Source organism: Pseudonaja textilis, chromosome 2, assembly GCF_049901715.1.
Source record: "Pseudonaja textilis isolate UNSWEBS1 chromosome 2, rPseTex1.2, whole genome shotgun sequence".
Classification (NCBI taxonomy): Eukaryota; Metazoa; Chordata; class Lepidosauria; order Squamata; family Elapidae; genus Pseudonaja; species Pseudonaja textilis.
Window position 1 is genome coordinate 8,926,333 of NC_141991.1, and position 23,954 is coordinate 8,950,286.

At 39.3% G+C, this 23,954-nt stretch overlaps 2 protein-coding genes across 5 annotated transcripts in view; one reads left to right on the forward strand and one right to left on the reverse strand.

Annotated features, from left to right (window-relative positions):
- The window catches only part of LOC113450704 (uncharacterized), a 503,870-nt gene that overhangs the window by 81,303 nt on the left and 398,613 nt on the right, over nt 1-23,954 (forward strand). The gene's annotated exons all lie outside the window — the stretch shown is intronic.
- On the reverse strand, nt 4,427-23,129 carry LOC148126676 (vomeronasal type-2 receptor 26-like). 4 transcript variants are annotated; one of them, XM_087927818.1, is made up of 6 exons: nt 22,310-23,125; nt 21,323-21,488; nt 14,927-15,721; nt 9,090-9,302; nt 7,123-7,249; nt 4,427-5,918 (listed from the first exon to the last, which is right to left on the reverse strand). In XM_087927818.1, exons 1-6 carry the CDS (start codon nt 22,525-22,527, stop codon nt 5,008-5,010), a joined length of 2,430 nt encoding a protein of 809 aa, XP_087783944.1. In that variant the 5' UTR covers nt 22,528-23,125; the 3' UTR covers nt 4,427-5,007. The 4 variants fall into 4 exon arrangements, with proteins under 4 accessions (XP_087783944.1, XP_087783942.1, XP_087783946.1 ...); XM_087927816.1 differs by having other exon boundaries at nt 21,323-21,611; nt 22,310-23,123; XM_087927820.1 differs by lacking the exon at nt 14,927-15,721 and having other exon boundaries at nt 21,323-21,611; nt 22,310-23,129.

Below are 23,954 nucleotides of genomic sequence, written 5' to 3' on the forward strand. Positions count from 1 at the left end.
TTTTTCCTGCCCCATTTCTGGATTCGAGCTTTTTCTACAAAATAAATCAAAAGAGAGGAACAATGGAAATCAAAACAGTTCAAGAAATTAGACAGGTCCTACAATATAGGCAATAAGTGAAATAAGAAGAAAAGAATGCGAATGTTAGAAGAGCAAATAGAGGGTTAGTGTTACATCACCACACTAAATGACTTACATGTCAAACTGACAATAAGGAGCCCCGTTGAAAGGCATCGTTGTTGTACGCACTATGTTTGTTCTAGTGGTGATTATACTAATGAGATGGTCTCCTGGCCTGTAATAGCTCCATTGTTTTTCACTACGCGGGAGCTTCAAACTCAATGGGCACTTCATTCCAAGCCTCCCAGAAACTGGCTTGGATAGAAGGAACAGAAATAGAAGCAGAAGATCCATAATTCATAGGTCTGAATCAATCCCTTTCCTGTTTCTAAGGAAGAACAAGAAGAAGAGTTAGATGAATTCAAAGCACCTTCCCAATTTGGAAATTCTACAAGCTTTCATGAATCAGACAGAGACAAACCAAGCTTCACTTGGAAAAGACAGAAAGTACATTCAATAGCACAGTCCCTACCTGTCCCCAAACTTGTGCCACAATCTGTATGAGTGAGGCATATATCCTTTTCTGATGCAAGAGGTTGATTCTGTCTGATGTTTACCTCAGGGACAATCACTGGAGAACAAGCAGATGAGATCTAAGAGGCCAGAATTTTGAAAATTACATAGAGAAGCAACTTCTCCTCTGGGGAGCCCAAACTTCTCCAGAGCTCCATTTCCAGAAGAGTAGCTGGAAAAAGGAAAATCAAAGCTCCATCCCTGGGGACACTGTTCTCTATTGGTTGTGGGCCTTCCTGTCGGGTCTTGTCCAGATAGTGATGCTGGATGAAGATAATTCAACACCCAGATGACTTGTTGTTTTTCCATTGGGAAAGTTCATCCATCCAGAGCTATGGAGTTTGGTGATATTCCAGGTTGGTGGCATTCCAGGGGTGGGATTCAAATTTCTTAATGACTGGTTCTGTGGGTGTGGCCTAATTTGTGGGTTTGGCTATGTGGTCATGTGACTGGGGGGGCAGTGGCTTGATGACTAGGTGTGGCTAGTGGTCGTGTGACTGGGGTGGAATGTCTAGGTGGTCATGTGACTGGAGAGGGTATGTGAGAGGGAATGGCTAGGTGGCCATGTGAATGGCAAACCAAATTTAAGTGGTCCTCGCTTGATGGGCAGGACCTTGATTAGTGGCTAGCTGCTTAGCAAGTGTTTCTCCCCAGTTTTCAAGGCCTGGGTTGCGCTGGAGATGGCAGGGCAGGTGGCCATGTGAATGGCAAACCAAATTTAAGTGGTCTTTGCTTAACGGCCAGGTCCTTGCTTAGTGGACAGTTTCTTAGCAAGTGGTTTTTGCCAGTTTCCAAGGCCTGGGGAGGGGAGGGCGAAGCCTGGCAGCTATGAGGAGCTATATGGAGGGCAAGGTGAGGCGCAGGCCACTACGAGGAGCTACAGGGAGGGCAAGGCGAGGTCCGGGAAGGTGGCCATTTGACTGGCTGGGCATGGCTTGTATGTAAATATTATAAATATTTATATAATTATTGATTTTTTTTAATGAAAAAAGAGCAAGTTTTACCCAAAAGCAGGCAAAGCAGGCAGGCAGATTGAGTTGCTCACAGAATCACAGATTCAGTTAGATAACTGTGTTCCTGCCATCGGCTAGCTGAGTCGACACTGTTCAGTGCTAAGCAAGGTTCCTCTCTGCTTAAAAATAGAGTCAAAGATCTTAAAAAGTAGCTTTAGGAATGCTAGGAATGTTGCACTTAGCAAAGAGTTCCACAAACAGGATACCCACCTCTGTAACAACTCAGCCTTTAAAAGAAAACCATACTTTTGTTTCTCCAATTCTTATATGACCATTTTAATCTAGTAGTTTGAATAAAACACCACCATAAAGTAATATAAGAGGAATTAGTATTCTGTGGTATTCATGTGTTGCTAAACTGTAATTCCCAGGATACCAGTAATCAATGATAATATTCTTGCGCTCCAACAATTTTGGGCCACCCGGATGATTATCTAGGCACTTGAGGAATGCATTGTTTTCCCTGCTCCCCTTTTTGCTAGCAGCTAAAAAAACCAATGGAGTATCTTTTTAGTTGACACATTCAAGAGTTCAACCATGATCTCCACTCCTTTCCAATGTCCATCGGACCTGAGTTATAATTTTTATGACAATTATTTGAACCCCACAATGACTTCGGGTGCTCTGCTGGACCAGCTCTCAGATGGGGAGGCTAATGTTCCTACCTACAGTTGTGGAAAGCTGAAGGATGTTTGTCCTTGAAGGGACTAAGATTGATATCTCTTCTCAAATTGGCACCATGTTTCCCCCTTAAAAATCCACAGCTTTGTGCACAATGTTTTATAGCCTACTTCCCAGCTATGGAGGTCAGAAAGAAGAAGTGCAATGAATGAGCTGAATTATTAGAAAAACTGATACTTCCTGTGCCCAGGTTTCTCTCTCCAAGAGCAGAAAAAACTTGGTTCTTCATAGCAACTCCCATTTTATAATAATTTTACTTTTCTTGTTGGTCTACAATAAAGCAGCTCACACTATTGCATATAACAGATAACAGATAATCAAAGTTGGAAGGGACCTTGTAGGTCATCTAGTCCAACCCCCCACCCAAATGGGAGACCATACACCATTTCTGACAAATGGAAGTCCCATTTCTTCTTGAAAGTCTCAAGTGATGGTGCTCCCACAACTTCCGAGGGCAAGTTGTTCCATTGGTTGATTGTTCTCACTGTCAGAAAGTTTCTCCTTATTTCTAGGTTAAATCTCTCCTTGTTCAGTATCCATCCATTATTCCTTGTCTGGCCTACAGGCGCTTTAGAAAATAGATGGACCCGTTCCTCAGCTCTGGTGGCCTAGAGGTGGAGCTCTCGCCTCACAATTGAGAGGCTGTGAGTTCGATCCTAGGCAGATCTCCTGCTCAAGCAGGGGGTTGGACAAGATTACATCCAAGGTCCCTACCAACTCTGTTATTCTACTATTCCCTGTAGCAGCCCGTCAAATATTGGAAGACTGCTATCATGTCTTCCCTCTTTACTAGACTTGCCAAGCCCAGTTCCTGTAAACATTCATCGTATGTTTTCGCCTCCAATCCTCTAATCATCCTGGTTGCTCTTCTCTGTACTTTTTCTAGAGTCTTAACATCTTTTTTATAATGTGGCGACCAAAACTGGATGCAGTACTCTAGGTGTGGCCTTACTAAAGCTTTATAGAGTGGTATTAGTACCTCACTTGATCTTGATTGTATCTCTCTGTTAATTAGCTCTCTTTGGCTGCTGCTGCACACTGCTGGCTCCTATTTAGCTGGTTGTCCACTGAGACTCCAAGATCGCTCTCACAGTTACTGCTATAAAGCCTGGTTTCACCCAGTCTCTATGTGTACTTTGGGTTTTTCTTGCCTAAGTGTAAGGCTCTACTTTTGTCCACATTGAATTTCATTTTGTTAGATACGGCCCAGGGTTCTAGTGTGTCAAGATCGAGCTGAACCGTATTGTTAACATCATCTTTACACTCTTTTTCAGCTCAGCACTGCTTTGGAAAAGCAACATTTAGTGGCACTCATGCCCTTTCCACTTCTAGAATGTGTTAAATATTTGTTGAAATACAGCATTTCCCTTTTCCTATTCAAACATCAATTTTCATTAGAAGGCTGGAGAAGATTGCACAGAAAGATGACAGACTCTCCCACAGGAGGAGATTGAAAGCATCTTGTCCATAAAACCACCTCATTAAGTGTATGATGTGGACCAGGACGTTGGTATTTGACTAGTTCCAAGAAGGTGTCTATGGAGATTCTCAGCCATCCATGTCAGAGTTATCCCAAAGGTACTTTTTCAAGAGGCAACTGGGTTTTCTTGTTTGAATACTTTCTTTCAACAGTTCCAAGAAGACTCCACACCCATTTGTACTACTCGGGTGACCCTAATGACAGAGAAAAGTATCCAGGTGGCCTCAATGACTCGCTCAAAGAATGCAAATGACCAGCTGTCTGCAATTATAAATCCTTCCATTCCCCACCATCCACTCAGAGCTGAAGAGGCTTCTTGGATAAGAAGTGAAACATCTTCAAAGATAGACAAGAAAGTTCAGTTGTCTCTTGAAAAAGCATCTTGGGGTTAACCATGACCTGGATGATTGAGAATTTGCATAGATATTCAGTCAAGACCAAATGGAGATTCTTTTGATAGCTCCAAGAAGGATTTGGGGAAGGCTGAGAACCTCGTGGATACTAGAAAGATAGAAAGTGATAATACAGTGAAGGAGGAAGAATAAGTCTCATAGATAAGGCCAGGGCCTATCTTCATTTCCCAATGACAATCTTTGGACTCTTTCGTTGGGATTCTTTGGACTGTCCAAAAGCAGAATATGGTGATGTATTAATTACTACATCTTCTAATTGAGCATTTGGGGCAATTTCACTTCTCCCTGACATCAATGGGACATTCAATCATCTCATTCTGTAGAAATTCTTTTCTAAAAATCTTATTATGCTCTATGTTAGCTACTTTCTTGTTTAACTTATTTATTACAATGTGGTTGACTAGTTGTTGAATCCATATTATATTATTACTAATGTGATCTTGAGTCCAATATTGCAAAGCACACCAACTGCAAATAAACGATTATACAACTAAAATAAAGGAAATTTTAGGGCATCGCTAATGTATATTTTTGGCATCAGTACAAGATTCCCATTGCACAAATATCATGTTTCAAAAACCTGATATCAGTAGGCTAGATATACCATCTTAAGAATTCAAAACAGCTGAGTGAACATCTAGGAATTCTTCTAGATAAGGATGTGGAACAGAATCTTCAACCATTCATTTCAACCAAAATTGTTGGCCTGCTTAGGTATGGAGAGAAGCTTGGAGCATTTTCTAAGTGTGGCTTGTTGGAAAATGCTGAGACTTAAAATCCCTCTGTCTCACATTTCTTTATTTCTTCTGGATGTAAGCTGTGCCTTCATATTCAGGTCTGGCCTCAGCATGATTATGTAGCATTTGGGGATGAAGATGCAGCCCAGCAGCCCAGCACTGGAGGCCAAGATGGAGAAGATCTGCACAGCCACCATGTATTTCCCTTTAGTGCTCAGGTAGGTGGGCACAAAAGTCACCCAGACACTGCAGAAGACCAGCATGCTGAAGGTTATAAGCTTGGCTTCATTAAAAGCCCCAGGCAGGTTCCTGGCCAGGAAAGCCACTATGAAACAGATGGTGGCTAGGAAGCCCAGGTAGCTGAGGGTGATGTAGAACATGACAACGGAGCCTTCATTGCATTGCAGGATGATCTCTCCAGGTTGAGAGTGAAAGTCAAATTCAGGGAATGGGGGAGAAGCTCCAAGCCAGATGGAGCAGAGGATAATTTGTATAGCAGAACAAGAAAGGATGATGGAATTGGCTAAGCTCTTCCCCAACCATCTCTTCACTCGGTTTCCTGGTTTTGTGGCCAGGAAAACCAGCACTACTGTGATTGTCTTGGCCAAGAGAGAAGAAATGGCAACTGAGAAAGTGATGCTGAAAACCATCTGTCGGAAAAGGCAAGTGACTTTCCTTGGTTGACCAATGAAGAGAAAAGGAGACAAGAAGCAAAGCGAGAGGGAGACCAGGAGGATAAAAGAGAGGTCACGATTGTTAGCTTTGACAATGGGAGTTCCTAGGTATTGAAAGAATATAACTAAGACAAAACCTGAAGTTAGGAACAAAAATAGGGCAAAGGAGACCAGGATGATGCCCAGATATTCTTCATACAATAGGAAGGATACAGCTTTGGGGATACATTGAACCCGGTCTTCATTTGGATATTTATCATCTGGACAGTTCATGCATTGTTCTGTATCTGAAAAAACAACAAAGTAATATTTCTTCAAACCTTCTGTCCTTTTACATTTCAAGGAATACTTTCTTGTCACAGCAGTTGATACCACAAGCATTTTCAAAGAAGTATATGTTAAGAGTTGAACAAAAAAAATCTGAAGAATATAATTTTCTATCTCTATGTCTGTTTGTCATTTCTCTCTCTCTCACACACACACATCTATCTATCTATCTATCTATCTATCTATCTATCTATCTATCTATCTATTTATTTATCTATCTATCATCTTCTATCATCTATCGGCTATCATTTATCATCTATCTATTATCTATCATCATCTATCAATCATCAATCATCACCTATCTATCTGTCATCATCATCTATCTATCATCATCCATCCATTGTCTGTTTACCTACCTTCCTACCTTCCTACCTATCTATCTATCCATCTATCCATCTATCCATCCATCATATATCTATTATCTATCTATCTATCTATCTATCTATCTATCTATCTATCTATCTATCTATCTATCTATCTATCATCTATATCTATATCGCTAAGGTGTACCAAATTGGTGGAAGTTTTAGGAAATGAATAATTTCCACTGTAACATGCAGATACTTTTTCAGAAGCTACATTATTAGAAGTGAGAAAGTGAAATAGTTAACTTTTCTAGGCAATAATCCTGGGTTCTGCCAGATGATACTTGTTAATATAGTGGACCTCAAGGATGTTTTATCTTATAAAACCTAGTTAACTCAAAAAGAAAACTAGTCCTGCAAGTAACCAGAAATGGCTGCTGGCAGCAAAGGTAAAATGTGTCAAATGAGATGCAGTCATGCAGTGACCCTCAAGGGGAAGCCCATGGAGAATGCATCAAAATTAGCCTTACGTTATGTGGATCTAAAATAATGCCTTGAGTTTCAAAGAATGTTCCTAGAGATATAAACGTGGAAGATCACATTCAAAAATAAAAAGCAGAAGAGATATTGGCTCTGGATGTAATAAAATTTGTTCAATATTTCACACTTCTGTCTCTATCCAGCTTCTCCTTTAAGAATTTTTTTTTTACTATTCTTTCCTTTAGATCATAAATTGAGCAGTATGAAAATAAACAAGAAAGCAGCTGAGCTTCAAACTGTTTTTTAATTTGCAGTTCCACGTAAACACTCTGGATGAATCCACTTCTACAAGCCCTTCCATTATCTTCAGCCTGAGCACCTTCTTGAATGGAGATGGTCCCCTCTGGACAAGGAATGCAGTCATAGCAGCAAACTGGCTCTCCCTCTTGAGCTTGCTTGACAAATCCAGGTTGACATTTTTCCACACATTTGGACTGAGGAAGAGACTAAACAGAAAAACAGGAAATTAAAAAAAAATATTAGCACTAACCAGTCTGATATGCTGACATGTTCTTGAAATAAGATTTAAAGTGACTGCTCAGTTTCTAGAACTGTAGTGATATGAGATAGATGTGAGGTCATTAGAACATGTCCCTCAAAAAAGAGTGAGTCAAGCATCTTTTGCTGCAGCATCTGGGCAATGTATACAAGTTGTCAGAAGGAGATATTTATAAGGCTTAATTAGATATCCAAGACAAGGTCCTTTCTGCTGAATAACTTCAATAAGATAACAACAACTGGCACAGAAGAACAAATTTGTTCCACGCAAGTTGAACAATAACGTATCTGAATTACAAATTTGTATAATTAGTATAAAACTAATACAAAGTTTGTTATTAGTTACATTTGGAGACTTCATTTCCTCCCCTAAAAAGACTTGAGGAGGCGAACAATCAAGATGAACATTTGCATAAGATAAGGTGCTCTCTTCTAGAAGCCAAAGGCCAAATCTAAGTAGAAATTCTTTTCAAATTGTCCCTCATTATATCGGATATCAGGAAATGCTTTTCACTTCAAATTTCTAAGTTCTATCATATCACAAGACCTAAAATGGACACCTAACATCAAAAATGTCATCAAAAAAGCACAACAAAGAATGTTGTTTCTGCGCCAACTCAGAAAGCTCAAACTGCCCAAGGAGCTGCTGATACAGTTCTACAGAGGAATTATTGTCATCTGCACCTTTATAACTGTCTGGTTTGGTTCTGCAACTGAACAGGACAGACAAGACTTCAGAGAGTAATTAGGAAAGCAGAAAAAAAAATTAATACCAACCTGCCTTCAATTGAGGACCTGTATACTGCACAAGTCAAAAAGAGGGCTGTGAAAATATTTACAGACCCCCCATATCCCAGTCATAAACTGTTTCAACTCTTACCCTCAGAATGACGCTATAGACCACTGCACGCCAGAACAATTAGACATAAGGACAGTTTTTCCCCGAATGCCATCACTCTGCTAAACAAATAATTCCCTCAACACTTTCCAACTATTTACAAAGTCTGCACTACTATTACTATTAATCTTCTAATCACTCCTTATCACTCATCCCCTCCCACTTGTGACTGTATGACTGTAACTTTGTCGCTTGTATCCTTATGATTTATATTGACTGTTTCCTAGTATGATTTGATTGCTTATTATATGCTGTGACTATTATTAAGGGTTGTACCTTATGATTCTTGACTCTTAACGAATGTATCTTTTCTTTTATGTACACTGAGAGCATTTGCACCAAGGCAAATTTCTTGTGTGTCCAATCACACTTGGCCAATAAAGAATTCTATTCTATTCTATTCTATTCTATTCTATTCTATTCTATTCTATTCTATTCTATTCTCTGCGTCAAAGTCATGCTTCAATGCTTCCATTTTCTGGGTCAGGGCATAGCAGAAGGGTTATTGCTCTTTCTCACTGGGTGAGAAAGGTATAACTCTGGCCAGGTCTGAGTTGCTTAAAAATATCTTTACTACCATTTCATGGGATACTCATCCCAACAAGGACAAGATGAGTCCTGATTACAAAGCTTATTTCCCACTGGAATCAAAAGGGCCTTCATCCAGTTTAAATTCAATTTCATAAAGTCAGGCACTGATCAACAAAATTGCCTTGTTCTTTTACAATTAGAAGACAACCAGAGACTATCATTCCTAGCAATGACAGTCTTTTACCATTTTTCTCGTGGCTTCTCCATTCCAACAATAAGCCATGGTGCATAGACTTAGCCCAATGAAATGGCTCGCAATCCTTTGGAAAAGAGAGAAAAGACATAAATGTTTTTCTCACCCTGTTGTGCAGCTTTAGCCGTGACAAAAGAGCTTGGTTGATAATAATTTTCTTTCTTTCAAAAGTCACAATTTTCTCCTTGATGACAGACTTCTTAGGGAAAAACACCCAGCTCACAATCCTCAGATTAGCTTCTAAATCTCCATTTTGGTCCAAGTACAGTTCATATGTGGAAAGATTGAGAAGCTCATTCTTCTCCAGAAAGTGATGAAACTAGAATGGGAACATCCAGAAATTTTAAAAGCAATAAACATGGCAACTTATCCCTTTTTGTTCTTTTTTCTACCACAGTGGTTTTATTTGTAAATAGTCCTGTTTGGGAGAACAGGTTTTACCACAAAAAATGTAAAAGAAATGTTCAGCAAAATTCTGAATAATACTGACGATTCATATGTTGGAAATGTTATACAAGGAAAAAATATATCTATTTTCCTATTACACCTGAGAAATTATAGAACCAAAGAGACTCCATCTTTTTTCTTAATGTGACCTTTTAGAAAGTTATCTGAACACTGACATTGTTTTTGTGATGGAAGTTCCTAGAAATCCTTTGTGTGAGAAACAGGAAGGATTATGTAACCTTTTCTATGTGATATACTATAAATGTTTGCAACTACCTTAAAGGCGGTGTCTCCCTTACTTATTTGGAGTAGGGTCCTATTTGCAAATATTTTTAATAAAGCTTGTGTCAACTAAAACGATACTCCTTTGGTCTGTTTAGTTGCCAGAAAAACTGAGTGGTGGAATGCCTAGATAATCACCCTGGCAGCCCAAAGTTGTTGGAGCATAAGAAGGTTATTGGGGAGCATGATAGATGACTCTTGGAGATGGATGTATCCCATTGGAGGAGTCACATCCAGGGGGTTGGGGAAAGACCAGGGTCAAGGGAGAAATGTATGATGTAATTTAGTATCGGTTGCACCCAGCCATTCACCAACATGTGCCAACATTAGAGGCCTGAAAGCTTTCTTACTCATCCTGGTTATCAAGTCTGTTATTTTCATACTCTCATCTCACAGGAAAAAATGATAACTTACAAAATTTGTCAGCTATAGGAACCATTCTAGAGCAGATCACAGATAAATTACAAAAATGAAGAGGGTATTTATAAACTCATTGAAAACAACAGGTGATTACCAGAAAGCATGGATTTATCAAAGAAGAAAGTTCCAGGATAATATTTTCCCAGAAGACTAGACTGAAACATATCCAGGCCAGCTAATTCTACATTATTGTAAGGTTTCTGTCAGATTAATTTTATTTTCATATGAGTTGTTTTACAGCTTCTCTTAAAACCCCCCTCCTTCATCACTAAAGCCTGACCCAAAGGTGCTTTTTTCAAGAGGCAACTGGAGTTTCTGGTTTTTCTTTGAAATCATTTCACTTCTCATCCAAGAAACTTCTTCAGCTCTGACTGGATGGTGGGGAACAGAAAGATTTATACTCCTTGTAGACAGCTGGTCAAATCCTAGTAAAATGGAATTGCATATTAAGTGTTTTTTGGGGGAGAATGGTCTCTCAGGGTGTTCTGACCCACACCCTTTTCTGACAAATCAAACACAATCCAAAAGGAACAGAAACCTTGTAATGCTTTTTCAAAATAATTAGCTGTGATAAGCACAAGCCTTGTCAAACTGCCAAAAGATAACAGACTAGCCAAAAGATAACAGACAAGAAATAATTAGCAATGCAAAAATGTTAAAATACAAAGTCAGTATACTAGAATGTCCACGAGGCTGCAGTTTCAAAACGCCTTTGCCTTCTGCAAAGAACATTTGTTTCACAGTCGGCTTTTATCCTCTTGAGGGAGGGGCCATTACCTTGCAGCCTTACTCCCGAGTTGCCCATGCTGTTGTAACTGCTCTTTCCTATGAGCAATCCTGCGTGCACTTGGCACAGGCTCCTCAGGAACCTTCTCATCACTGCTGCCAGCCCCCACAATCTCTGAAGGCAGCAGTCCACTCCCTAATGGTCCTCGCCCCTCATCTGATTCTTCACTCTCCTCCACCGTCCGCACCTGCTGCCAGCTAACCACAACACAGGGCAACTTGGTCTACCCAAAAATGGGACAGAGCACACTCCTTCTGCTTTCGCCTTTCAGCCCTAATCCAGGAATCTTCGCAGGTAGGTGCTTCCATGAAAAATGATTTTGTGTTAAATTTAAATTTACTGACAATGAAATAAAGGAAGACTAGTATAGCTATTTCAAGCTGTTTAGCTCTCATCAGCTAGCCATACCTTTCTAGAATTTGAACCCAGGCTGCTGGCCTATTAGGCAGATGTATTACCCTCTATGTCCCTTCTTTCAGGGTTCCAACTGTTAGGTATAACATTGGTCACCTAACTAGTTTGGGTAAGATAATATATATATAAGCTATGATTGTTAGTTTAAAGTGTGTGTCACTTTAAATGCAAAGCATGTAATTTGGGTGTGGTGTGAAACCACCATAAGAAGGAGCAAGAGATGCTGATGAGACGCTGATGATTCCCTGACGCTTTGCTGGCAATTACTGAAGTTGCAAAAGGAAGAGAGGAGTTTCTGAGTTTGTGCATATCTCTCTCTACTGCGAGGAGATAACTTACCAGACTGTTGTACCTTTTTCGACACTGGAATTTGCAAATGAATACTCCCTGGACAGACTGAACTAAGTGTATGATATATGGACTGTTTTGACTATGCTTAAACTCTTGCTGGAATAAAACTACTTTAATTGGCACTGTGTATGGTTTACTGAGTGTAAGCTACACAACACGATATCTCACATATTTTGCCTGCCTGCCTGACTGCCCTGCAGATTCTTGCTAGGGGTATATCCCTAACACCAACAATACACCTCCATACAAATCAGTAGTCACTAGTCACATCTCTGACAGTATTTTTTTTTTAAAGCAAGATTTATTAGGAGTGAACATGGATGCAGCCAAATCTGAGACACATCATTCATCTCCCCTTGGTCTCAGAGGTGGGATGCTACCTGTTTTGCCCAGTTCTAAAGAATCGGCAGCTCTGAAGAGCAGCAGACACCAAACTGGTTTGGTGTCTGCTGCTGTTTGGCCCACCCACCCACCCGGGCCCTCTCCTGCTGTGCTGCTTTGCACGGCACAGCTGAGGTTGAAAAAGCAGGAAAAAGAGGCTTTTGCAAATGCTGTGCACCCGCACGTAGCGTCTTTCAGCTCTCCGGGTGACACCGGTGATGCTTTCTTCACACACGCATGTAGCGCGTGTCAGGCACACATGTGCGCAAAGCACACACACACACACATGCAAAAATATCACCAAACCAGTAGTAACACCAGTGGAATCCCACCACTGCTTTGTCATCTCCCAACCCCCTGGATGTATACTATCCAATAGAACACATCCATAGCCAAGAGTCATCAATCATGCTCTCCAGTAATAATCTTGCGCGCCAGAAGCCTCAGCCACCTAGCAATTATCTATGAAAATATTTAAGATATGTATTATTCCCCCACTCCCTTTCTGCTGACAACTCTAAAATACCAGGGAAATATTTCTGAGTTGACACCCTCACTTTGTCGGCTGTACCGGGGGAGGGGGAGATTAAGTGTTTTTCTGGTGAGACCAGTCTATCCAGGCAACCTGGTCTACCCAAATATGGGACGGAGCATACTGATTTCACTTTCACCTTTTAGCCACAATCTAAGAGCCTCTGCAGGCAGTTGCTTCCGCGACAAACCATTTTGTGTTAAATTTAAATTTACCAACAAAGAAATGACTTCCCGTTGTTAGCTGATATAAAATTTAATGTCTCAATGTATAAGTTAAAACCAGATATAAAATTCAAAACACATCTTAATGGTTTCTCAAAATGGGCTAAAGAAACCCTGAATGGAATTGAAGAGCAAGACAAGTACGAAGTCTTCCACATAGAAGGAGAAAAATGAAACACGGGGCAACAAGGATGAAGGGATTCCAAATTCGATAGTTGTGAAAATGATCTCAAAATAGTAGGAGTTGCAAACCGAACATGAATCAGCGGTGTGATATCCTAGGAAGAAAGCAAATGCATCCAGAAGAACCCCAGGAAGTGAATGATGGTTTCAAGGAAACCCCAAGTGCCCCTTGCAGGAACCACACTTGGAAAAGATGTTGCAGAAAAACTGGATGAGGATTTAGGGAACAGAAACATAGCCAAGGAAGAGATGAAAGGTGTCAACTCATAAAACATTCCTATGCCTGTTTTCAAGTTGCCATAAACAAGAGAACAGTGGGAAATCTGAAGGAGCAGTATGGCAATAAAACCAGAAGTACATTCCACCATTAGTTTAAAAAGATTGTAGCTAGGATCTTCTGGCTACAAAAGTCCTTCATTCACATGGAAATGTGACTGATGACACCTGGCCTGTGAATGTGCTTCATTGGAGAATCTGGTTTTTAATACACCTGAGGGTGGGATGGGGGAAACAGAGTCACAGGTGACTGTGAATTATATGTGCCTGAGTTGGCTTCATGTAGAGTAATGCCAGCATGTTGCTCCTAATAAATCTTTTGAGGGTTTTTTTTGAAGCTTGGCTTTAGGCTCATGATTTAATAAGGGCAATCGCCAAACTCTGACAAAAGGAGCTGCCTTTAACCCTGAGGAAAGACATCAAGGAGAAGAGCAGAAAATCAGGAGTCTGGGAACACCTGTTTCAACTAATACAATCTCGGAGCCACGATGACACAGTAGTGAGATTACAGTACTGCAGGCTACTTCTGCTGATCACCAGCTGCCAACAATTCAGGTGTCGCCAGCTCAAGGTGACTCACTCTTCCATCCTTCTGAGGTCAGTAAAAGGAGGACCCAGATTTTTGGGGGAAAGATGCTGACTCTGTAAGCCACTTAGAGAGGGCTGTAAAAGCATTGTGAAGTGGTATATCAATCTAAATACTATTGCTATTAGCTGCAGAAAGGAGGATAAAGCAACCATCAAATAACTGAAAGACATTACAGAGAAGCTAAGATCTGCTGTTATTCCTGAGTGTCAGACATGGAAAAATGAATTCAGTTACAAGAGAGGAGATTCTGACTAAATAAGAGGAAAAAAAGGTTCTTCAAAAAGTGAGAGTTTTAGCGGTGAGCCAGAGAACCAGAAAAGTTCAGTCTCCTCTTCACTGATTGTCTTTATCCAAAGACTGAGTAGCCATCAGTCAGAGAAGCTTTGACTGGGATTCCTGCAAAGCTGAGAGGCTGAGCTAGGTTGAGTTGAAGATTCCTTCAAAAGTATTGAAAGTAAAATTCTATAATGCTAATCGTGAACCCTTATGTACAGGAACATATCTAAAAATGCACACCTTTAAAATATTAGCAGTGTTTATTATCAAACAAATCTGTCATAGTTCTTGTTCTTGTGAACATTATCTTCTAAGCCAAGGGTCTTTAAACTTGGAAAGATTAAGACTTGTGGACTTTAACTCCCAGAATTCCGGAGCTAACATGAATGGAGGAGAAATTCTGGGAGTTGAAGTCCACAAGTCTTGAAGCTGTTAAGTTTGGAGACCCCTAGTCTAAGCGATCAGATTGGCCAAACCTTTTGGCATTCTGAAGCACAACTGGACACACTGGAGAAGAGACTAATGCAAGGAATGATTGAGGGAAAAAGAAGAAGAGGACAGCAGAGAATGAAATGGCTGGATGGAGTCACTGAAGAAGTCAGCGTGAGCTTAAATGGACTCCAGGGGATGGTAGAGGACAGGAAGGCCGGGAGGAACATTGTCCATGGGGTCACAATGGGTCGGACATGACTTCATGACTAACAACAACAAGCACAACTAGACTGATGTAGTTTCCCTCTTCAAAGGAAATGTAGAATGGATCCTTGCCGGGTCCCCTTACCTCCCACGACTGCAGTCTTGGAGCCTCCAACATTTCTTTCCCCTTCTTCTTTCTCCTCCTGGAACTGGAGGAATATGCAGCATTCAAGGCATGGGCCAGAGCATTAATGGCACTGTAATAACGGTGGAAGTTCCGCATTTCAATCATGTTCTTTTTCTTTTGGGTGTCCAGTGGTGCTTTCTCAATGCATCTTTTCCGGCCTTTGACAGAAAAGATGTGCTTTGAAAAAAAACAAAGAAACGACTTGTCTCCCAAGGGTGGTTTCACATAGAAGTTGAGTTCAAAGTTATCCTTTGAACGATGTTTTCTTTCCTCTAAATAAACAGTCCAGATACTATTAATATATTTGAGATGTACACCATTTTCCAGTGGATGTACTCCAACGAGTGTTGTGATCCAGACTTTCCCTTCAATGGGTCCTGGCAAACGCCTAAATGTTAAATGGAAAGGAAGAATTCTGTCCAAAATAGCACCATGTTCTATGTGGTGAAGAAAGACATTAACTTGTGTCCATTTAGAGAGGCCATCCCTGATGTGTCCTGTTTTTCCAGTTGTTGAGAATTGCTGTGACAGAGCCACACAGATTCCATTCTTGACAAGCAAAGGAGTCAATGTCCTCATGAAATTATCTCCATTTTCTGTGTCTGAAGCAAAAAGACCAATCAAGGTCCATCTGAAATGGAGGAGCAGTTGGACAATTGCTGGGTAGAGGATGCCTTTTGGGGGTAAAAGCCGGTGATAAAAGGGCAATTGACTTTTATCATGCAGTGACTCTGAAAATAATTCAAAACTGATCTGAAAGAGCAATGTGTTATATTTGGAGTCAGATCAATTCCAAAATATTAGCTTGAAAGAAATCCAATTTAGTTTTGATTAATTTGTTTATTGTTTATCATAACTAAATTGGATTTCTTTAAACCTAAACCAAATAGTTTATTGTTTAGTTATTAATTAATGACTAATCAATAATAGCCATTAAAACAAATGAAGAAAAAACATAATGTTAATAAGACATAACATTAACAAGATTGTATATAATAATAGTAGCAAAGAAAACAAATTAAAAAGAGTGTCAACTCATAAAATATTTTTCTCCAATAAATTTTTATTATTTTCCACCAGTACAAATCTTAGTTACTTTTTCAACAACATTGACATCCACATATAATATTGTCTTATACTTTAACATCTGTTCATATCTATCTTAGTCTACATTATGTTTGTTTATCATTAATCATCAACACATATTGTCTTTATATTACTGTTATTATTTCACATCTTTAATATTGTCTTATTCTTTTAACATCATACCTATCGTTAATACATATATTACACATTATTATACATCTTTGATCCTTCTGTCTATCCTATTATATCTTGTGTATCACTTTCTTGAGAATTCTTATTTAAATATCTCTTTTCTAATTCTTATCTCTCTTTTTCTAGCCACATGTACCATCTATGCCAAATCGAGTAGTATTCTGATTCTTCTTTCTCTCTCATTTTAAGTGTAAGCATGTCCATCTCAGCACAGTCTGCTATTTTTTGTATAATTAACTCTTCAGTTGGAATCTTCTGCTCTTTCCACATTTGTGCGTAAGCTCTTTCTGGCCACTGTCAACATGTGTAAAATTAAATATTTAATCTTTTTCAGGAATTGTTTTTGAATAATCCCAAGTAAATAGATTTCTGGTTTGAATTCAATTTAGCATCCAATAATTTCTTGTGTTATGTTGGAGCATTCATAACTTCTCGAGGCAAACCATTCCACTGATTAATGATTCTAACTGTTAGGAAATTTCTGTTTAATTCCAGATTGCTTCTCTCCTTAGTGAGTTTCCATCTGTTGCTTCTTGTCCTGCCTTCAGATACTTTGGAAAATAGGTCAACTCCCTTTTCTTTATGGCAACCCCTTTGATACTGGAAGACCGCTATTATGTCTCCCCAGTCCTTCTTTGTATAAGAAAAAGGTCAATATCTTTCTTATGCCATTGACATTCAAATATTTATCGTATTTATTTATATATCAAACCTCTTAACGTCTATCTACCTCACATAATAGATCTGTTTTGTCTATCTCTGGATTCTGACAAATACAAGTATGTTTATTATAGGGGTCTTGGTTAAATCTTCCATATTTAACCATTCTGTCAAGCTGCTCAAATGCCTTAAGACATTTCCACATTGAAATACTCGCCTATTTGGAAATAAATTTATAATGGCTCATCCATTTCAGTGTTCCATCCTTACCAATCACAGCCGAATTTTTTTGTTGTTGTTGTTTCAAGATCTGCGTGCCCTAGGATGAAGAGGGGGTGGGCCTGGGTCTTCCTATGAGTTCCCTCTCCTTTGCTCTACTTCTCCCCTGCTCTGCCCAGGTGGACTGTGACGTTCCCCAGTTTCTTCCACAGCCAATGGAGCCACACTCCCATGCCCTGTCAGCTGCTCGGCCTCCCCCTCCCAATCAGATTCCGACAGGGGCATGACACAAATATATTTTGTCAGTTGTGTAATTCAAGAAGTCTTTAACTTAAATTTTGTCTCTTCCAATAGACAGAATTTGGGGAGTCTTATTATATTCCATAAATGTAATACCAATAACACGGCACTGGGCCTAAGACAGAATCTTGAATACCACATTGCATGCTTTCTTTTTTTTAGTTTCTTTGAGGACTACACACTAACTGCTCTTGGTAAACCAAAACTCTGTCTAAAGTCTTGTTCTTCAACAAGAAATAATTTGTGCATCTCTCTACTTTCAACTCTAATCAAGAGGATCCTACCATATACAGTATTTGAGCAACAATATCTCATCGACCAAGAGGTCTGTAAATTATGTTTTATTCTGTTTTAATATGCATTGGAATTACGTATTGGTATGTGTAGATGAACCTGCCAATAGAGAACACACCACCATTAGGGATATATTTTTGAATATTTTGTCTGGTAGGGAAATCCTCTCAAAGGTCTTTATTGCTCTTCAAGCCATTTATGATGAACTTTAAGGATAAAAAATAGTGAGCATGTGGGCTAAAATGTTTATCATTGAAAATATCATTATTTTTGTTAACATTATATTCAAAGGATGATTTCCCATCTCTGCTATACCTTCCTTTTTAAAGAAGATCCTTTGTTTGTCTCTCCTCACCTTCTCAAGCATGAAACAGAAGACCCAAAGCAATGATGAGGATGTCACTGTTTTGATCTTTGCCTCTAAAACATTGTAGATCCCAATTCCTAACCATTTCACCTAGAATGGCCACATTGAAAAGCAGTTCTTCAATTTCAAAGTGAAGATACGGATGGATCTATCACCTGCCAGCTTACCACCCCATTCAAATGAAAAACAAATGCACACAAACCTGAGAGAGTTTGTAGGTGCCTACTAATGTTGACATCTGGATGGAGATGTCATTGGTAACTGCATCAACAAGAGCCAAAAAGTGGTCCTTCCTTCCACAGCTGTAGTTGGGAACTTTGGCTTCTCCTGTTGAGAGCATATCTAGCAAGACATCTGAAGTCAGAAGTCTGTTCATATAATTATCATGGATGTTGTAGCCAAGTGTAAGATTTTTCAGAAGCCCAGGAGTGTTGCTGACCACTTGAATATTAAAAATGTAGCATAGTAGTCTCAACTTAACAAAAGGTAAACTAACATAAAAGTGTTGATGTTATCATCATCATCATTACGATCAAAAGCAAAATACTGTTTCAATTTAATTCTCTTTGCCTTCTGATCAGTGATGGGTTTCCAAATTTTTTCCTACCAGTTCTATGAGTAGTTCTATGCATGCGTGTGCACGCCTAACACATGCTTTGCTCACACTTTCAAAACGCTGGGGAGTGAGCTGAACTGGTTTTTAGCTCAGCTGAGGCCCGACAATGAACTCTGTTGTGTGAATCAGCTAAGCTAAAGAACCAGGGAATATTGGAGAGCTAATGGCGGGGGCAGGTGGGCGAGGCTAGTCAGAGGTGGTATTTGCTGGTTCTCCGAACTAGTAAAAATCTCTGCTACTGGTAAACCAGAACTGGTCCAAAACGCCTGAATACCACCCTTGTTTCTGATCCTTAAGCCAATATTGATCCAAAATAAGAGTCAAATGATAGTTCCCCATCACCTTTTTTGAAATAAGTATTGGGAAGATCAGCTGGAGATAGTTTTCCACTAAGCTGAAGAATTATAAATAAATTGTTATATGAGCCTTGGTGGTGCAGTGTTTAGAGTGCAGTACTCCAGGCTACTTTTGCTGTTTGCTGCCTGCCTGAAATGTGGCAGTTCCAATCTCACCAGACTCAAGGTTGACTCAGCCTTCCATCCTTCCAAGGTAGGTAAAATGAGGATCCAAATTGTTGGGGTCAATAGGCTGACTCTGTAAACTGCTTAGAGAGGGCTGTAAAGCACTGTAAAGCAGTATATAGTCTAAGTGCTATTTCTGTTTGTAACAGCACTAATTTTCAATTGCCAAGTAACCAGGATTCAAAATCATTCAGTCATCGAGTTGTGTCGTCCATATGTTTTTACAGTGTAAGAGTTGCAGATTACAGGATAGTTTTTTTCTGAAACCAAATTGTTTATTATAGAGTAGGTTGTTTGTCTCTAAGTGGAGGATAATGGATTGGTTAATAATTGATTCCATGACTTTACAGGTAATGCAGCATAAAGAGATTGGTCTGTAATTTTCAACTAGGCTGGGGCCTCTCTTTTTGAAGATGGGGATGACCGTGGCTTGTGACCATAAGTTAGGCAAGGAGCTGGTCCTGAAAGATTTTTCAAAGATTATGATTCGAGGTTTGGCTATGTCAGTGGATAGCTTTTTAAAGAAGTAGGCACATATTCCATCCTGTCCAATAGATAGAGATGGTTTTAGATTGCATAGTGCTTTTTCAACATTGTCTTCTGTAAAATTGATTTGTATTAGATCATTGTAGTTTTCTGTGGTTCTGCTAGGAAATACTGGGCATGATCGATTGTGAGTACAATACATATTTAATGTTACACATGTTAACAGTGGCTAGAATTATGTTTGCACAACAGTGGAAAAATGAAGAGATCCCCATAGCTGAAAATGAAATTAAAAAACTACAATGTGCAGAAATGGATATTGATAAGAGGTGGAAATTAGGCAGAGAATGATCATTGCTATGTATGAATTAAATAAGAAGGTTGATAATTATAAACATGTTGATAAAATTAACAAAATTAAGAATAAGCCAACGTAAAGAAATTTAAATAATTTTTCTGTTACACTGCTGTACTTATTGATATTTGTTTCTGCTTTGCTTTTTCATTTATGAAATATTTTATAATACTTTATAATATAATATAATTAGAATTACAGAGGTAAGGTAAAGTAAGGATATATTGTTATAGAATAGGTTGGTGATGATGAAATGAACATTATAAAGTAGATTAAGTAAAAATGGTGATTTGCTCACATAAAAGGATGTAATATTAGTAAAGTCTAGTAAGTAATTAATAATAGTAATAATATAAATATATATAGTGGATTTATGATATAAAGATTAATGCAAATTGGAAGGGAAAGACTGCAGCGATTGGGCACAAGTGATTTGTTCCAACTGACGCACTGTATGTAACTGAAGATGGTTTGTTTTATGTTTGTTTTGTTTGTTTAAAAAAAAATAAAAAACTTTTATTTTAAAAATATTCCATTTATATATACATGCAGGTTTTTGTTCCATTGATGTTGCTATATATTGATTTAAGCAGAAACAGATAATGTATAACAACAACAATGGAACAAGAAGTTGCCTGCCTCATTTTTGGTAAGTTGCCTTTTTTATTTATGCATTTATTTATTTCTTTAGTATCTGTTTTGTTTTTATGACTAATAAAATAAATAAATAAAATACATAAAAAACAGAGAAATTTGAATCCCATCACTGGAACACACCACTATTAGGGATATTTTTTTGAATATTTTATCTGGTCGAAAAATCCTCTCAAGGGTCTTTATTGCTCTTCAAGCCATTTATGATGAACTTTAAGGATAAAAAATAGTGAGCATGTGGGCTAAAATGTTTACCATTGAAAATATCATTATTTTTGTTAACATTATATTCAAAGGATGATTTCCCATCTCTGCTATACCTTCCTTTTTAAAGAAGACCCTTTGTTTGAACGTCGAGACTGTCCTGACCTTCCCATGCATGAAACAGAAGACCCAAAGCAATGATGAGGATGTCATGAGAGGATATCACTGTTTTGATCTTTGCCTCTTAAACACTGTAGATCCCAGTTCCTAACCATTTCACCTAGAGTGGCCACATTGAAAAGCAGTTCTTCAATTTCAATGTGAAGATACAGTTGGATCTATCACCTGCCAGCTTACCACCCTATTAAAATTAACTGTACAGAAACACATGCACACAAACCTGAGGGACTTTGTAGATGCCTACTAAAGTTGACATTTGGATGGAGATGTCATCGTTAGCTGCATCAACAAGAGCCAAAAGGTGGTCCTTCCTTCCACAGCTGTAGTTCGGAACATTGGCTTCTCCCATTGAGAACATATCTAGCAAGGCATCTGAAGTCAGAAGTCTGTTCAAATAATTATCATGGATGTTGTAGCCAAGTGTGAGATTTTTCAGAAGCCCAGGAGTCTTGTTGACCACTTGAATATTAAAAATGTAGCGTAGCAGTCTATACTTATCAAAAGGTAAACTAAGATAAAATGTTTATGTTATCATCACCATCATTAAAATCAAAAGCAAAATACCATTTCAATTTAATCCTCTTCACCTTCTGAACAGTGATGAGGACTCAAATTGTTGGGGGCAATATGCTGACTCTGTAAACTGCTTAGAGAGGGCTGTAAAGCACTGTAAAGCAGTATATAGTCTAAGTGCTATTGCTATTTGTAACAGCACTAATTTTCAATTGCCAAGTAACCAGGATTCAAAATCATTCAGTCATTAAAATACAATCATTGTTATAGGAAGAGGTTGTTTCATAAATGAAAAATAGTTCTAAAATCAAGTCACTCTCTGTTCCTACAAGGATCAGGTCTTAACCAGGAAAGAGTAGTTGTAAAAATATATAAATGGGCTGGGCAGAGGCAACTACACCTCATTCACTAACTACTTTAAACTATAGTTGGTATTCAAGCAATAACTCATGATAGGACCAGGAAAGAATCCGCCCTTTTTTAGATATTTTTTCCCCGCCCCATTTCCCGATTCAAGCTTTTCTACAAAATAAGGCAAAATAAGTCAAAAGAGAGGAACAATGGAAATCAAAACAGTTCAAGAAATTAGACAGGTCCTACGATATAGGCAATAAGCTAAATAAGAAGAAAAGAATGAAAATGTTAGAAGAGCAAATAGAGGGTTAGTGTTACATCACCACGCTTAATGACTTACATGTCAAACTGACCATAAGGATCCCTGTTGAAAGACATTGTTGTTGTACGCACTATTTTTGTTCCAGTGATGATCATACTAATGAGATAGTCTCCTGGCCTGTAATAGTTCCATGGTTTTTCACTACCTGGGGGCTTCAGACTCAATGGGCACTTCATTCCAAGCCTCCCAGAAACTGGCTTGGATAGAAGGAACAGAAATAGAAGCAGAAGATCCATAATTCATAGGTCTGAATCAATCCTTTTCCTGTTTCTAAGGAAGAACAAGAAGAAGAGTTAGATGAATTCAAAGCACCTTCCCAATTTGGAAATTCTACAAGCTTTCATGAATCAGAGAGAGACAAACCAAACTTCACTTGGAAAAGACAGAAAGTACATTCAATGGCACAGTCCCTACCTGTCCCCAAACTTGTGCCACAATCTGTATGAGTGAGGCATATATCCTTTTCTGATGCATGAGGTTGATTCTGTCTGATGTTTACCTCAGGGACAATCACTGGAGAACAAGCAGATGAGATCTAAGAGGCCAGAATTTTGAAAATTACATAGAGAAGAAACTTCTCCTCTGGGGAGCCCAAACTTCTCCAGAGCTCCATTTCCAGAAGAGTAGCTGCAAAAAAGAAAATCATAGCTCCATCCCTGGGGGCACTGTTCTGTCATGGTTGTGGGCCTTCCTGTTGGGTCTTGTCCAGAAAGTGATGCTGGATGAAGGCAGTTCAACACCCAGGTGACTTTTGTTGTTTCTCAATGTAGTAACTTGTCTCCGGAGACCATTGGGAAAGTTCATCCATCCAGAGTTATGGAGTTTGGTGATATTCCAGGCTGGTGGCATTCCAGGGGTGGGATTCTGTTCTATATTAACATTCTCCAAATCCTGAGTTCTGATTGGTTCACGCGGACCGCAACCACGACTGTGATTGGTACGCTAAGAATCTACCGCGATTGGCTGAGCCGATTGCGGGAAATTCAAAGCGCTGCCATTGGCTGCCAAGCCGCCGGCCGGCTGAATAAAGCCAAGTGGTTCGCAGGTCCTGGACTGAACTGTATATTCAATAAAGAACTGAATGTGCACTTTGAGTCTCATGTCTCTATGTGACCCGATCTACCCGGGACCAATTTACCTGGGGCCGATCTCCCAGACCTAACAGATTCAAATTTCTGAACAACTGGTTCTGTGGGCGCAGCCTAATTTGTGGGTATGGCTTGGTGGCCATGTGACTGGGGTGGGAGTGGCTAGGTGGTCACTTGCCTGGAGAGGCCTGGAAAGGTGGCCATGTGACTTGCAAACCAAATTTAAGTTGTCCTCACATAATAGCCAGGTCCTTGCTTAGTGGCCAGTTGCTTAGCAAGTGTTTTTTGCCAGTTTCCAAGGCCAGAGAAACCCTGAGGAGGGGAGGGCAGGTGGCCACGTGACTGGCAAACCAAATTTCAGTGGTCCTCTCTTAATGGCCAGGTCCTCGCTTAGTGGCTGTTAAGGTAATTTCCTGTTAGGAGAATGAGTGCACACAGGGAGACTTAGTGAGAATGGTGAAGAATAACACAAAACCAGCACACAGATACTCTGTATTGTAAATATGTAGGTTTTTACTTCCAGTAAATGGTTAAGGAAAGTCCAAACACAGTACAAGTCATTCACGGTTACAGCA

Coding starts and splice junctions, on each gene's coding strand:
- LOC148126676 (XM_087927816.1), bottom strand. CDS start 22,527: ATGGATCTTCTGCTTCTATTTCTGTTCCTTCTATCCAAGCCAGTTTCT. Junction 7,250..9,089: donor GGCTAAAGCTGCACAACAGG/GTGAGAAAAACA, acceptor TTTTCTGTTTAG/TCTCTTCCTCAGTCCAAATG. Junction 5,919..7,122: donor GACCATCTCCATTCAAGAAG/GTGCTCAGGCTG, acceptor TTGTTTTTTCAG/ATACAGAACAATGCATGAAC.